Raw genomic sequence first — 12,274 nt, 5'->3', positions numbered from 1 at the left:
GCTGGAATAAGCTTTTCTGAGGGAAGAGATTCCAAAATACACTGTCACAGATATGCACCAATTGTGGCAATAACTGGGCATATTAAACGATATTGTTATTAACTATTACTGATGTTGCAATAACTCCACAATTTGACACTTCCACGTGATGTGATGGAAATCAATTGCTTTTTGTGATTCCGGCCTGCGTAATTGCCGTCTGCAATCAGGGTCCTCGAATGCCGGCAACAAGCCGTGGTGGCTGTCCAAGGGGGAGCAAGGGTGCTAGCAGCTGCCATGGTGCTGCAGTTGTGGTAGTGGACAACGTGGCAACAGCAGCCCCATTCAACCACCTTCAAACCACCCCTACTCTGGCTATCGCGACTTGTCACGTGTATCCGCCTGCCGGGGATTAATCCGGGCACCCGAATGTCCTCCCAGCACCAGACGGCGATTAATTTCCCCTCTAGACCATGGACCAATAAGCCTCGAATATGAGTAATCTGGGGGGTGCCAGAGACATAGTGCCGTCACCTACGCCGCTTCGAATAAACAATAATTAAGAATACGACACCACAATACACTTTTACGAATATTACTCAGGCGGGTGCGTAGAACAAGCCCCCCCATTGATCCTGCCCGAGCTGACCTCAACGAGATGGAGGAAGATTTCAGGGTCTGGTAGACTTGGCAAGTTTCAGTTCCTGCTTGCCAAATTCCTTAGGTGGATTCAGGTACCGGCGCACGTGATTTCCCATGTGATACACCTATACTGCGATCTAGCAAAGGTGACAGGATAGGCAGTCGAAACTTCACGCTTATGGACGCTGCATTCTTTGAACGGACCCTGTCAAAGTCTCCACAGTACAGCCGTGCCTAGACTAATCCAGAACCGTTGAAACCGTTGTGCCGGAGCGCGCCACAGTTTTGCGTTCCTGTATGGGCCCTGGAATGCAAAGAATATGTGGAGGAAGCTTCTACGGAAGATCTGAGGCTATTTAAGCGACAGATCTGACGCATTCTGCTATTGGATATATCGCCGTAGACAGAAGCTTGTCAGGCAGGAAAGTGAAAGTGGGTGCAATTTGCACCATCGACCACGTGTCACGTGCATCCATAGATGGATAAGATAATTGTGACATGCATAATTGAAGCATAGAATGTGTTTCCAATTTTCACGCTGAAATGGGGTGAGTAGGTCGCCCGGGCGAGTCATGGAGGACCCAAATGTGACGCTCTGATCTTACAGTGTATTCAAGGTTACGGTGTGTGATTCTCAATTTATCAAGGTTACCTAAACAATCACCACAACATTCATTGTGAGCTTCTACACAAGTGCGGATCCACATATATCTCTGTCTATCTAGTGCAACTTCAAAGCATTTAAATTCTCGCTCTCAACCAAGTCCACGGCCCTTCTGTATTCTTGTTGCTTGTAGCACTGTTCCAAGAAGATGGCGTACTTGGCATTCAATAACTTGCGATCAGGATGCGACTTATCAGATGGCATGATAACCTTACCAGGACCGGTCATCTTCTCCATGACTCTCCACAATTTGTCGCCAGAGTTGGCTTGAACACTGTCCTTGCTGGTAACCTTTTTGATGGCCGATAATGGCTTCAAGTCCAACCGATGCATCTTTTGAGACAAGCCCTTTTGCACGTTTTGCTTGGAGCCGAAGGACAATGTCTGTTCGTCATCTTCGGTGTCTTCATCCTCTGAAATGACAGCCTTGGATCCAGCTGTGGGTTGGTTGAAATAATCGGTATTCTCTTCCTGCATTGGCGTCATCGATCCGAATTGGTGGTGGGAACCGGCATTTCCATGCGAGTATACCAAGGTGGACATATTGGTGGTGCTGGCGGTTGCCGAGGGTGCTGTGTAGGGCGAGTGTGGCTCGCCAGGGTGACTATGATGGCCCTGTTGGTTCAAGCTGGTCTGGGACTTTTGAGTAGACAAGATGGAAGATCTTCTAGATCTACCTTTGGTGGCGATATGTTCGTTGACTGATTCTTCCGAGGCAACTGCACCCAAGATGGCAGAGCCAAATACGACAGCTGCGTCGATGTATCTTGGAATCACGATGGGCTTACCAGTGCAGTCGGCCAACAACCTCATCAATAAACCGTTTCTGCACTGGCCACCACTCATGAAAATAGTGGAGATCTGGTGGCCACCCTTTTCCATTTCCTCCACGATCTGTCTGGTTTGCTGGGCAATGAACTCGCAGGCAGCAAAGTACTGGACGGCCAAATCATTGACCGAGGAGTCCATCGATTGGCCGATGATGCTGGCTCTCATCTTGGGGTCGGCGATTGGCGATCTGTTTCCGTGGAAATCACCATAGAAGAAAATGTGTTTGGCCAAGCTGACCACGGAACGGACCTTGTTCTGGCTTACCAAGTTTTCCAATGTCAAGTTCAAGTAATCGAATTTTGATACACTGGAGGTTTCTGCCAAGTGCGACAACTCTTGCAGGGCTGGGTGGATGGCAAGCACATGCGCCAACAACGCACCGGTACAAGATTGGCCACCTTCAGCCAACCAGTATCCCGGAGCCATCACGTCCTTGTAGGGACCCCACACACCTTGCACGAAACACGGATCTCTGGTCATGGCAATGTGGCATGTAGAAGTACCAGCAACTGCAGCCAATCTGCCACAAGAGGTAGCAATGGACCCTTCGGACTTTTCTGCAGACTCCTGTAAATGAGGCACCTCGACCTTGCCGGCCACGGTACCGACCCAGCCGGCGTAGGCATCGATAACAGCCGAGCCCACAATACACTCGGTGGTCAAGCCCAATTCCTCGGCAGCCTTGACGGTCAATTTTCCCACCACATCACCAGCACTCAAGAAGGTACCGGACTTGGCAGGGGTTCCTCCCAAACGTCTAAAGTCATCCTCGATCAACTCGGGCAAGTCGATGGACTCCAAGAACTGGCGAGACCAGCCCGTTTCCGAGTTTTCGACGCCCAATGGCACGAAACCCTGCTTGCACACTGCCGAGTTGAAGGAACGGGCCTCAGAGCCCGTGGCCTTGTGGGTCAAGAAGTCTGGCAAGTCGTAAAACTTTACATCCTTGATTCCACCCGGCATGTGGTGCTTCAACCACTTGATCTTGGGCAATTCCATCTCAATGGACATCTGGCCACCCACGTACTTCAAACAGGTATCACCCGTGGCGTTGATGGCGTTGGTCTCTTCCTCGGCACGGTGGTCCATCCACAAGATGATGTTCTCGGTGGTATTGGAGAAGTCGGGGCCCACGCCGAGTGGCTCGTCCGTGGACTCACTGATGGCCACTAACGAGCAGGTGGCGTCGAAGCCGATCCCGTACACCTCGGCTGGGTCCACTCCCGAGTCCCGCAAGCATGCCTTAACGCAGAAGCAGATGGCGTTCCAGATCTCGGTCGAGTTCTGGGTGATGTAGTTGGGGCGCAATTCATGTCTGGTGATGGGTCTTTCGGCCAATCCCAAGATGATACCGTTGGTGTCGATGATACACGCCCTGGCAGACCCAGTTCCCACGTCCACCCCCACGTAATACACGTCTGGGTGGGGGGGAGCAACTGGGGTATTGAAGAACGAGGACTTTCTGGTTGAAAGATTGGTAGCGGATCTTCCTCCGTATGGTGGGGCCATTTTGGGGGGGAGAAGTCAATTGAGGTTCGGAGTAGGAGAATCGGAACAACGGGGTGAAGCAAGCTATTTATACCTGTCATCGTGTTTGACCGCAACTATAGGTGGCTGTGTGCAGGGCAAACATGGGGTAGTGTCTGGAGCGTGAATGAGCCCTTGAGGCGGACACATGTAGAAAGACCAGCCGATGAAGGCGGACACTATTGTGCCGAAAGACCAGCCGATGGATGTTGACGGGCTAAAGATAGCCTGGCAGGCTCCGGAATATGAAAATTGGGCATTTCTGCCGGACTCGAGATTATGAAGATCAAGCATTAGCCCCGGCAAACTCGATAATATGAAAACTGAGCATTTAGCACTGCGGTGCCAACTCTGGTGGGAAAATCAGGAATTTATCCCTCCGAACTCGTGGAGATAACGAGCTTTAGCCGTGGTCGGACTGGATTGATGAAAATTACGGTTGTAACAAATTACATTGTGGATCTGACATTTCTGGTGTTATCTGAATAATAGAAGTGCAGCACTATTGTTGTGATTCTGGGGATCGTCCATAGTGCGATTGAGCCTATGTAGTGATATTCTATAATTCGTCCGTAGTAAGATCAACAACACCATGGTAGTGATATTCTATAATTCACCCATATTGCAATTGAGCACAATTGGTTGTTCATCCTAGTTCAAGAATGTCATAAAATCTGATACACCCGCGCCGATTATCCTGTGGCTACTGCCTATTGTACATTATTAGTATACACGTAACACCGTTAGTTTTTCACGGGGGGATACTTTTCCACCGCTTCCACCAAAAAATCAAACTGCTCGGTGTTCTCCACCGCTGCCCGTATGTGGGATGCGCCTATGCGCTTGACGCCCTGCTTCTTGGCCTCGATGATGGAGGCCTCCACGAGGTTGGCCATGAAGATCTCCAACGCCCGCCCCACAATGATGGGCGTTGCCTGAGCCACCTTTCCTATTTCGTCGTCGCTCTGCATGATCTTCTTGATTCTAGCTGCCGGAAAATGGGTCTTTATTCTTTCGAAGCTCAGGAGAATAGTGTGCTGGGGGACTCCGGAATCCTCACTCGCGCCATCAATAGGCTCGGACGAGGGCTGGGGCTCGCCCTCCAGCTCTGCCTCCGGCTTCACCTTCACCGTCGTCTTGCCTGTGTAGTTGTAGCTGTAGTCATCGTCGTGGTTTATTAGCTGACTAAGGTTCGACATCGCGCCTTATGTAATCGGATCCTGGGAGTTCGTATTGTGTCGTGTGGGGGCCAAATGATTGTCTTGCGATTTCCTTTTCTTGGGATTTTCTGACTATTTAAATAACCGCATCGTTTATTCCAGAATCCAATCGGGCGTGCGCGCCTCGGTTTGCTGCATCGCATGTCGGTGACGCGGACCCATCCGCGATAAAGCCAGGGGCTAGATAGTGGGCCACGAGCGTTCCGCAATGTAGTGTTGGGAGAAGCCCTTCCAGACGTCTACTGGAGCATGCACATGTGGCCTCGAACCCCACGTGGTCGCTGGGCGGAACCAAAAAAGAATGCCTCCAGCCAGATTCGAACTGACGATCTCCTCATTACTAGTGAGGTGCCTTACCAACTTGGCCATAGAGGCTAATTTTTGATTTTGAATTTTGGTTGATGATTTTCTTGGATCGATCAGACAGTGAAAAATGCATCAAAATCGCTTTGTTCAACCATAGTAAGACAGATTCTTTGTAATTCAGTGCTGTATCATTTATTAGAATGTGATTTGCTGTTCTAGAATTCTTTTTTGTTTTTTTGAAACATTTGTAAAAATTTTCGAAATTCGAATTAATGAAATCTTTACTTCAAAGAATTATTCACCTAACGTGCCCGCGGATAACTATATATTTTCCCACACATGAGAGGAAAAATCATTGTAGATAAAAGAAAAAGAACCTCACATAGTCTCCCAGAATTGAGGCTCTTTGGAGGTCTTGCCAGATCCAAATAGAACAATCATAGTTCTAGCGCTTGCCACAACTTCCTTATTCTTCAAATATAATCTATTTTACGTGCGGACTACGTTTACCGCTGTAATTCAAGCTCAGAAAAATTTCAATCATGATATATTCGTAGTATATAATTTTATACTTTCAATGCAAACTAATTTAGTTGGTGTCAGATTGGTCAACAACCTTGAGGGCAAGAGGCTCATCAGTTGAGCAAGCAGTGGTCAACTTGTACTCGTTGTGACCAGCACCACATGCATAGAAGGCCTCGTCGTTGAGAGTCAAATAACCGTCCTTGATAGCGAAACCCTTAGTTGCATCCTTTCTGTTGGTTTCGTAGAAGAGGGTGTCAAGGACTTGGATGTATTCACGGGTGGTACTGTCGCTCAAAGTTCCATCAGAAGTGTCCAAGATAAGAGTCACTGGCGAGTCTTGAGCAGAGACGTATAACTGTCCATCCTTTTGAATGATGTTTTGGTATTGGAATTCAGAGCCAGATCTAATGGTAATAACCTTGAAGATTGGAGATGCAGTGGCAATAGCAGCAAGAGCAGCGATGGAGAAAATGGAGGAGAATTGCATATTTGATTGTTTGATAACTTGTTGAGTTGTTTGATGATTGAATTAATCTGGAGAATCACAGTTGTATTTATACCTTATGATGGAAAGGTGAGTTTATACCAGGAAGATAAAAATAGAATATAGGAGACCTTCGCCTACATATCGATGTCATAATATTTCGTTTTCGAATGTCGATGCTCATCATATTGAAATTCCAAAACGCGCGATGACGTAATGACGTAATCCTACGCAAATAATAGTTCTACTACCCCGCGATACAACCTAATTTCATTTCTGTTTAGTGTTGCTGGGAATGATTCTATTTTGGGCGGTTCAGAAATTCCGAAGTATACTAACGGTCATCAATGTCGCGAACTCGGATAAATTTACTCTCAAGTCATGAATAAAATTGCGGTGGCCTTCTTGAGTGGCCAACGGACTTTAGCTGGGAAATGCTATGACGTCGATTGTGCATTGGACGTCACGTTGTCCCCCACCAGAGAAGGGGCCTGACTGTTCCTGATGCCAGGCGCCTAAATCAATGCGATGCAACCTGTTATCAGATCATCGTTTATAAAAAATGCTTGCATGTTGGAACAATAAGCGAGAGTTCGACATGCCCCGGTTTTGAGATCCTGGGGTTTGGCTGGGGAGAGAAATTCGTCGCGAAGAACTCCTGAAACAGTAGCAACTCGTTTCTCGGGATGACATCATTTTGAGCAGAATGTTGCAGCCTAAGTCTAAGTCATTCACTCGCTTGTCATATTTTATTGTTGCAATTATGCGTGTAAGTAACTACGGGATGGTACAGGTATTGGGCTTGATGTAGCTAACCAATTTTGCACAATACATGGTTACTAGTATCAATTGCTGTGAAACACTCTCCTTAAATTAGAAGTTGCCTGAGCCAAACGAAGTACAAATTAGCGATAAAGGGGGGGTTATCACGCGTATTGACTCCACATTTTTGAGAGAAGTCTACTTCGTTCTACGGCGAATTGAAGAATAATGATGCAAAATCAATTTGCGTTCTCGTTCATTACGACATGATTGGATTGTGTTAAGGCCCACCACTAATCCCGGGTTCTACCAGGTGCCCACCGTCTATAGAGAATTTCAGTGACCCTGTACTTCCCCAATAATTGGGTGAATTTCTCCTTTTCGTCTTCAAATTCGGACAGTAGTATTTGGTCATAAGTTTCTCGATTAGGATACTCCACAAACGCCAATACCAAGGTCTTTTTTACTGTGCCTATCACCCTTGCAATTGCCGCCATGTCAAACCAATCACGGCACAGCTTCTCATCACCCGGTATGATCATAACTGCAAACTCAGCGTGAGTGAAGGGTGGTCCCCTTTTGTATAACAACATATCGCAGCCGAATTTAATTCCCGACCGGACACACCATCCTAAGGAGCGGAAGTAGTGATACACCGAATATTCAATAATGAATGTGTTGTTGGGTCCCTCACCCTGGGAAAGACGGCAACATCTATCAAATAACTGCAGAGTTGAAAGTAGATGGGATTCATAAACATTTATCACATTGAGTGCGAATTTGAGATAAAAAGTCTCAATCGCCTGTAGCTGGAGGTATTCTAAGTCAATAATATCTGCCAATTCGGACTCCTCAGTTTCCACCTTCAAATCGTCGGTGCTGATATTTTTGATGGAAGGGTTCATTCTCATTTTTGAAAGTAAAATTTTTAGTCCCTCAAGAGAAGCAGCATCTTCAGAACTCAATTCCTCCTTCCTTTGTTTCAATTCCAATTCTTGTAGTTTTGCTCTCTCGGCTTTGAATTTCTTACGCTCATCACGTCTCTTTTTTGTCAACTCTTCCATAGAGAACTGCTTGTCATTCTGGACCGTATTGAACCTTTTGATTGATCTTTCCTTCCATGTAGGTTCCGATCTTGACAAAACACCTTTACCGAAAAATCCACATCTCCAAAGGGTGATGAAGTCAGCTTCATCTGCGACCTTGAAGATTGACTCTTCCAATTGGACGGTGAGAGCAGGTATCTGGGATTGGGGAACCCGATTAAGAGTATTGATTTGAACGATTTTCCACACAAGGTAAATCCAGGAAATGGGGTTGTGTGGGAAAACATTAGGGATGGTTACATTGTACGCTTCGGATGATAACACCAAAGGAAGGGGCCGCGCATAAAGCTCATTCAATACTTTTCTACTAGTTTTACCACCTTTCATTTTAAGTGGGCAGTCTGGACTGTTAGTATAGTTCATTAATTAGAAGCTTGTTGTATCAGATACCGTTGTAGTCTATTGAGAAATCATGTGCACACACCGATCGTTAGATCTCGCGTCACAAATTGTATCATCACCAAAACAAGATGTAATAATTCAACATACTGTTTCATTTAAACTCAAGCCATTGTATGTAAAGCTCTTGAGTGTTCAATACTAGTTCTTGTCATAGTAACGCATTTTATTTATAGTGAAAATTTCTCGCGATCCAAAGTCCGGGTAACCCTTAGGGCTGGTCAGGTGACCTCGATGGACCATCTTACAGTTGGATGGTAAACCACAAGAAAGAACAGGCTCAAAAGGTAAGTGTAGGTAGCTAGGTATAATGTGCAAAAGTAAAAAAAGATCACTGCCGGTCCCAGGAATCGAACCTGGGTTTGTTCGGCCACAACGAACTGTACTAACCACTATACGAGACCGGCACTTGAATGAGGTGAGTGAAAGGGTAAAACAATAAGAGCATAAAAACGATACTTAGAAAAGTCGAAAACCTTGCTTTTTGAACGATATCTTGCTTGTATTATGTTATGATGAGATACTTCTAGGTTTATTAAGGATAAATTTCGGATTTTGTGCAACCAGATTCAATAGGTTGAAGAAAAACGGGAAAAAGAAAATATTTAGCTAGCAACTTGGTTCTTATTGAATCTTTGACCACAATTGTGCATATTTCATTGGAGTAGGTATATGGTTATCTAGAGATTAGATTATACTCTACTTCCCATTAGCAAAAGAAAAAAAGCAATAATAAGAGATAACCAGGATCTTTTAAAGGATGTTTAATTTCTTTCTCAAGTATGGTAACTTCTCAATAAAATTCATAGTTCCTGCTGTAACAACAGTTTGCATAGTTGCTTGCAGCATTTGCTTGCAATTTGGTCAGTTATGGAATTCATAACCACTTGTAGCCCCCGCGAACTGAAAAAACTAGATATCACCCAGGTCTGCCATCAAATGCCCAGAAACACCAAGTTTCGGGTTTGTAAGGATGATTTCTCCCAGTTTCTGACAAAATGACCATAGCAATCTTTTCAATGTTTCTGTGTCCAGCCCTGCTATGAGAAAAACACCGGTACCACGAAAACCCATCTACAAGCTGGCAGTGGAGAAAGCTCCTACCAGCTGTGTTACAGCCACCCTTCTGACTCCGTGTGACTCGCCAGGATGTCTGCTGTACATGTATTTGCACCCTCACCCTTGCCCTTGCTCTTCATAAGCATCGTGGTAGCTAGTTCACCACTTTTCTTTGATTTCCGCGCACTTTTCAATCCATCAATCCATCGCAAATTCAAATCTCAGGACGAATACAGACTACACCATGCCAAAGGATATCAAAGGGTTCACCGTCTTGCCTATCGTGATAGGCGGGGACAAGGCTCCAGAGGCACCCACCCATTACATTTACGTCAAGAAGCACGACTCCAAAGGCTCAACCGACAACCGGTCCTTGTTCATTTGCAACGTCCCCATAGAAACCGAGATCTCAGCAGTAAGGAAATACTTTCAAGAAACCGCCATAGGGGCCACCGTGGAAGAGTTCGTGCCCAGCTTGTTGACAGATTACCCTGAAGACATCTGGGTCAATTTGACCAAACTCACGTCCGACTTGGAAGTCAACCCTGAGATGGCTCACCTCGAAGAGTCTGGGGCGTCCAAATTACCCAAGAACTGTGGCATCGTCACCTTCGTGGACAAATCTGCATGCCAGTTGGCGTACTCAGCATTGAAGAAGCTTGCTTCTAGCGAAAAGACCTCGCAGTGGCCGGCTCCCCTTTCCACCTCTGCATCGGTCCACTACGCCACCAAATACAGAAACCAGATCTTGGACACCGCTCAGTTGTCACTTGCAGTGGCCCAGTCGTTGGTAGACTTCGAAAAGGCGGAGCAGGAGTCCTACGAGGCGCTCCAGCAACAGACACAATTAGTGGACGAGGATGGGTTTACGTTGGTGGTGGGATCACATAGAAAGACCAAGGCAGGTGTGTTGGGCAAGCAGCAGTTGACCAACTCAGCCGAGCTTGCCAAGGCCCAGGCCAAGATGAAGAAGAAGGAGAAGGAGGACTTTTACCGTTTCCAGTTGAGACAGAGGAAGAAGGAGGAGATGAACGACTTGTTGCAGAAGTTCAAGGCCGACCAGGACAAGGTGAGAGTTATGAGGGAGAAGAAGAGGTTCAGGCCATACTAGTAGTGTATATTAATAGATTAGTCAAATCGTATGTTGTAATTTGAATCTTAACAATAGGGACATTGAAATGCGAAAAATATTACTTCCTTACAAGGGCAACAATGTAAAATTAAGTGCCAAATTCAACTGGCCCTTGGGCCACTAATCGACCAACTACTTTAGAATCTTATAATCATTTTATGCCAAATAAACCTTGGATCGTATTCCTTTCCAGCGGTCCAATCATTGTCTTACTTCCCGTAATGCCAAAATTGCCATCTCTTTCTGGTTGGGCTGCATTTCCAGAGTAATTTTCTGATTAACAGAATTGCATAGAAAATGAGTGGTTGCAATCCTCTAATCATCCAAACGACTATTTGCTGTTCGTAAGCCATAAGTAGCTATTGACGATGCCACACACTGCCAGTCTGCTTTTGTTCCTCCTAGCGCCATCGATATTCTTGCTTTGATTTTCACTATCTACTCTCATCCTTTCCCGCTCTAGTACTATCATCACTTCGCACCACCCATAACCTGATAGTGAATGCGAATGATTATTTCGATCGATGACAATTAATCCCACCATAAGTGAACACACACAATGCCCATTACAACTCCTACAATTGATCCTTATGCCGACCTTCTCGAGCAGCTAGAGGACAAGTACACCAGTCAGGCATTCCCTAAGGATCCGCTCAGCTTTGAGATCCTTTCCACGATCAGATACGACCCCAGCTTGACGCAAACTGCCACCATCTCAAAGGACCACTTCTTTCTCTATGATGAGCACTACAATCGGTTGTCGTTTGCGTTGAAGTACTTCTACCTCCAATTTCACGGCACCACCGAGTACCCTTTCGAGATCACCTCACTGTTCTTATTGGAGAAGTTGACGGAAGCGATTGTCAAGTCCGACAAACCCACCACCCAGCCATACAAACTCAGGCTTTTGGTCAAACTCGACTCTTCAGTAGCCATAGAGGTCCATGACACCCCCCCAAGAGCCAACTTGTTGGACGGATTGCTAGACACAACCGAGCCTCAGTGGGATGTGTACGTGAAGAGAGACCCCATCTTGATATCTCCATTCACCTCATTCAAAACTACCAACAGAAAAGTATACTCCGATGCCAGGGCCTTTTTGCCGGCAAAACGACCTGGCCACGAAGAGATATTGTTGAAGAATAGCCATGGCCACTTAATGGAAGGGACTATCACTAACGTTGCAGTCAAACGCAAGTCCGATGGGGTCTGGGTGACTCCTCAATTGAGCTCAGGGTGTCTCTGTGGAGTTACCAGACACTTTTTGTTGAGAAAGAACTTCATCCAGGAGGAAACTATATTCATGGCTGACCTCGAGCCTGGAGCCGAGATCTTGTTGTTCAACGGAATCATGGGAGTGGTACGGGCCAAGGTCATTGGAGAAGTCTAGCACAAGGGCTAGACCGAGTATTAGAAGTCGGTAATCTCAGAGGACGATGGGTTATGCCGTACTCTAACTGAACTAGGAACCTAATATATCTAACTGTCAGACTTCCATTTCAGGACACGAACGGCAATGGGCAGACAGAAGCAGTTCAGAACCTCATAGATCTATCAATTGATTTCTTTATGTTATTGTCTACATCTACCTATTAGCTGTGAATTGTGTTCATTATGTGATTGTCTACACTAATTTAG

At 46.0% G+C, this 12,274-nt stretch overlaps 6 protein-coding genes and 2 non-coding genes across 8 annotated transcripts; 2 read left to right on the top strand and 6 right to left on the bottom strand.

The window, feature by feature from the left end:
* Positions 1–1,342: 1,342 nt before the first annotated feature.
* On the bottom strand, positions 1,343–3,625 carry CANTADRAFT_53464 (putative phosphotransferase; the record flags this gene model as incomplete). The annotated part of the gene is made up of 1 exon (XM_020210214.1): positions 1,343–3,625. The coding sequence occupies one exon, from the start codon at positions 3,623–3,625 to the stop codon at positions 1,343–1,345; it is 2,283 nt and encodes a 760-aa protein (XP_020063497.1).
* Positions 3,626–4,386: 761 nt separating this feature from the next.
* HFL2 (negative cofactor 2 transcription regulator complex subunit) lies at positions 4,387–4,842 on the bottom strand (the record flags this gene model as incomplete). Its single annotated transcript, XM_020210963.1, has 1 exon — positions 4,387–4,842. The coding sequence occupies one exon, from the start codon at positions 4,840–4,842 to the stop codon at positions 4,387–4,389; it is 456 nt and encodes a 151-aa protein (XP_020063496.1).
* Positions 4,843–5,165: 323 nt separating this feature from the next.
* CANTADRAFT_t146 lies at positions 5,166–5,238 on the bottom strand. The gene has a single exon. It is a non-coding gene; the product is annotated as a tRNA-Thr (tRNA).
* Positions 5,239–5,730: 492 nt separating this feature from the next.
* On the bottom strand, positions 5,731–6,231 carry CANTADRAFT_26499 (uncharacterized protein). The gene has a single exon (XM_020207782.1). The coding sequence runs from the start codon at positions 6,179–6,181 to the stop codon at positions 5,759–5,761; it is 423 nt and encodes a 140-aa protein (XP_020063495.1). The 5' UTR covers positions 6,182–6,231; the 3' UTR covers positions 5,731–5,758.
* Positions 6,232–7,233: 1,002 nt separating this feature from the next.
* Positions 7,234–8,373, bottom strand: SEN2 (tRNA splicing endonuclease subunit; the record flags this gene model as incomplete). The annotated part of the gene is made up of 1 exon (XM_020210962.1): positions 7,234–8,373. The coding sequence occupies one exon, from the start codon at positions 8,371–8,373 to the stop codon at positions 7,234–7,236; it is 1,140 nt and encodes a 379-aa protein (XP_020063494.1).
* Positions 8,374–8,780: 407 nt separating this feature from the next.
* CANTADRAFT_t145 lies at positions 8,781–8,852 on the bottom strand. The gene has a single exon. It is a non-coding gene; the product is annotated as a tRNA-His (tRNA).
* Positions 8,853–9,713: 861 nt separating this feature from the next.
* On the top strand, positions 9,714–10,688 carry CANTADRAFT_26497 (uncharacterized protein). Its single transcript, XM_020207780.1, has one exon. It carries the CDS (start codon positions 9,749–9,751, stop codon positions 10,613–10,615), a length of 867 nt encoding a protein of 288 aa, XP_020063493.1. The 5' UTR covers positions 9,714–9,748; the 3' UTR covers positions 10,616–10,688.
* A 507-nt stretch (positions 10,689–11,195) lies between these two features.
* On the top strand, positions 11,196–12,026 carry CANTADRAFT_53881 (aminodeoxychorismate lyase; the record flags this gene model as incomplete). The annotated part of the gene is made up of 1 exon (XM_020210265.1): positions 11,196–12,026. The coding sequence occupies one exon, from the start codon at positions 11,196–11,198 to the stop codon at positions 12,024–12,026; it is 831 nt and encodes a 276-aa protein (XP_020063492.1).
* Between the last annotated feature and the right edge of the window lie 248 nt (positions 12,027–12,274).

The sequence above is a fragment of the Suhomyces tanzawaensis genome (genome assembly GCF_001661415.1).
Source record: "Suhomyces tanzawaensis NRRL Y-17324 unplaced genomic scaffold CANTAscaffold_5, whole genome shotgun sequence".
Taxonomy (NCBI): Eukaryota; Fungi; Ascomycota; class Pichiomycetes; order Serinales; family Debaryomycetaceae; genus Suhomyces; species Suhomyces tanzawaensis.
This window is presented reverse-complemented; position numbering and strand designations above follow the sequence as displayed.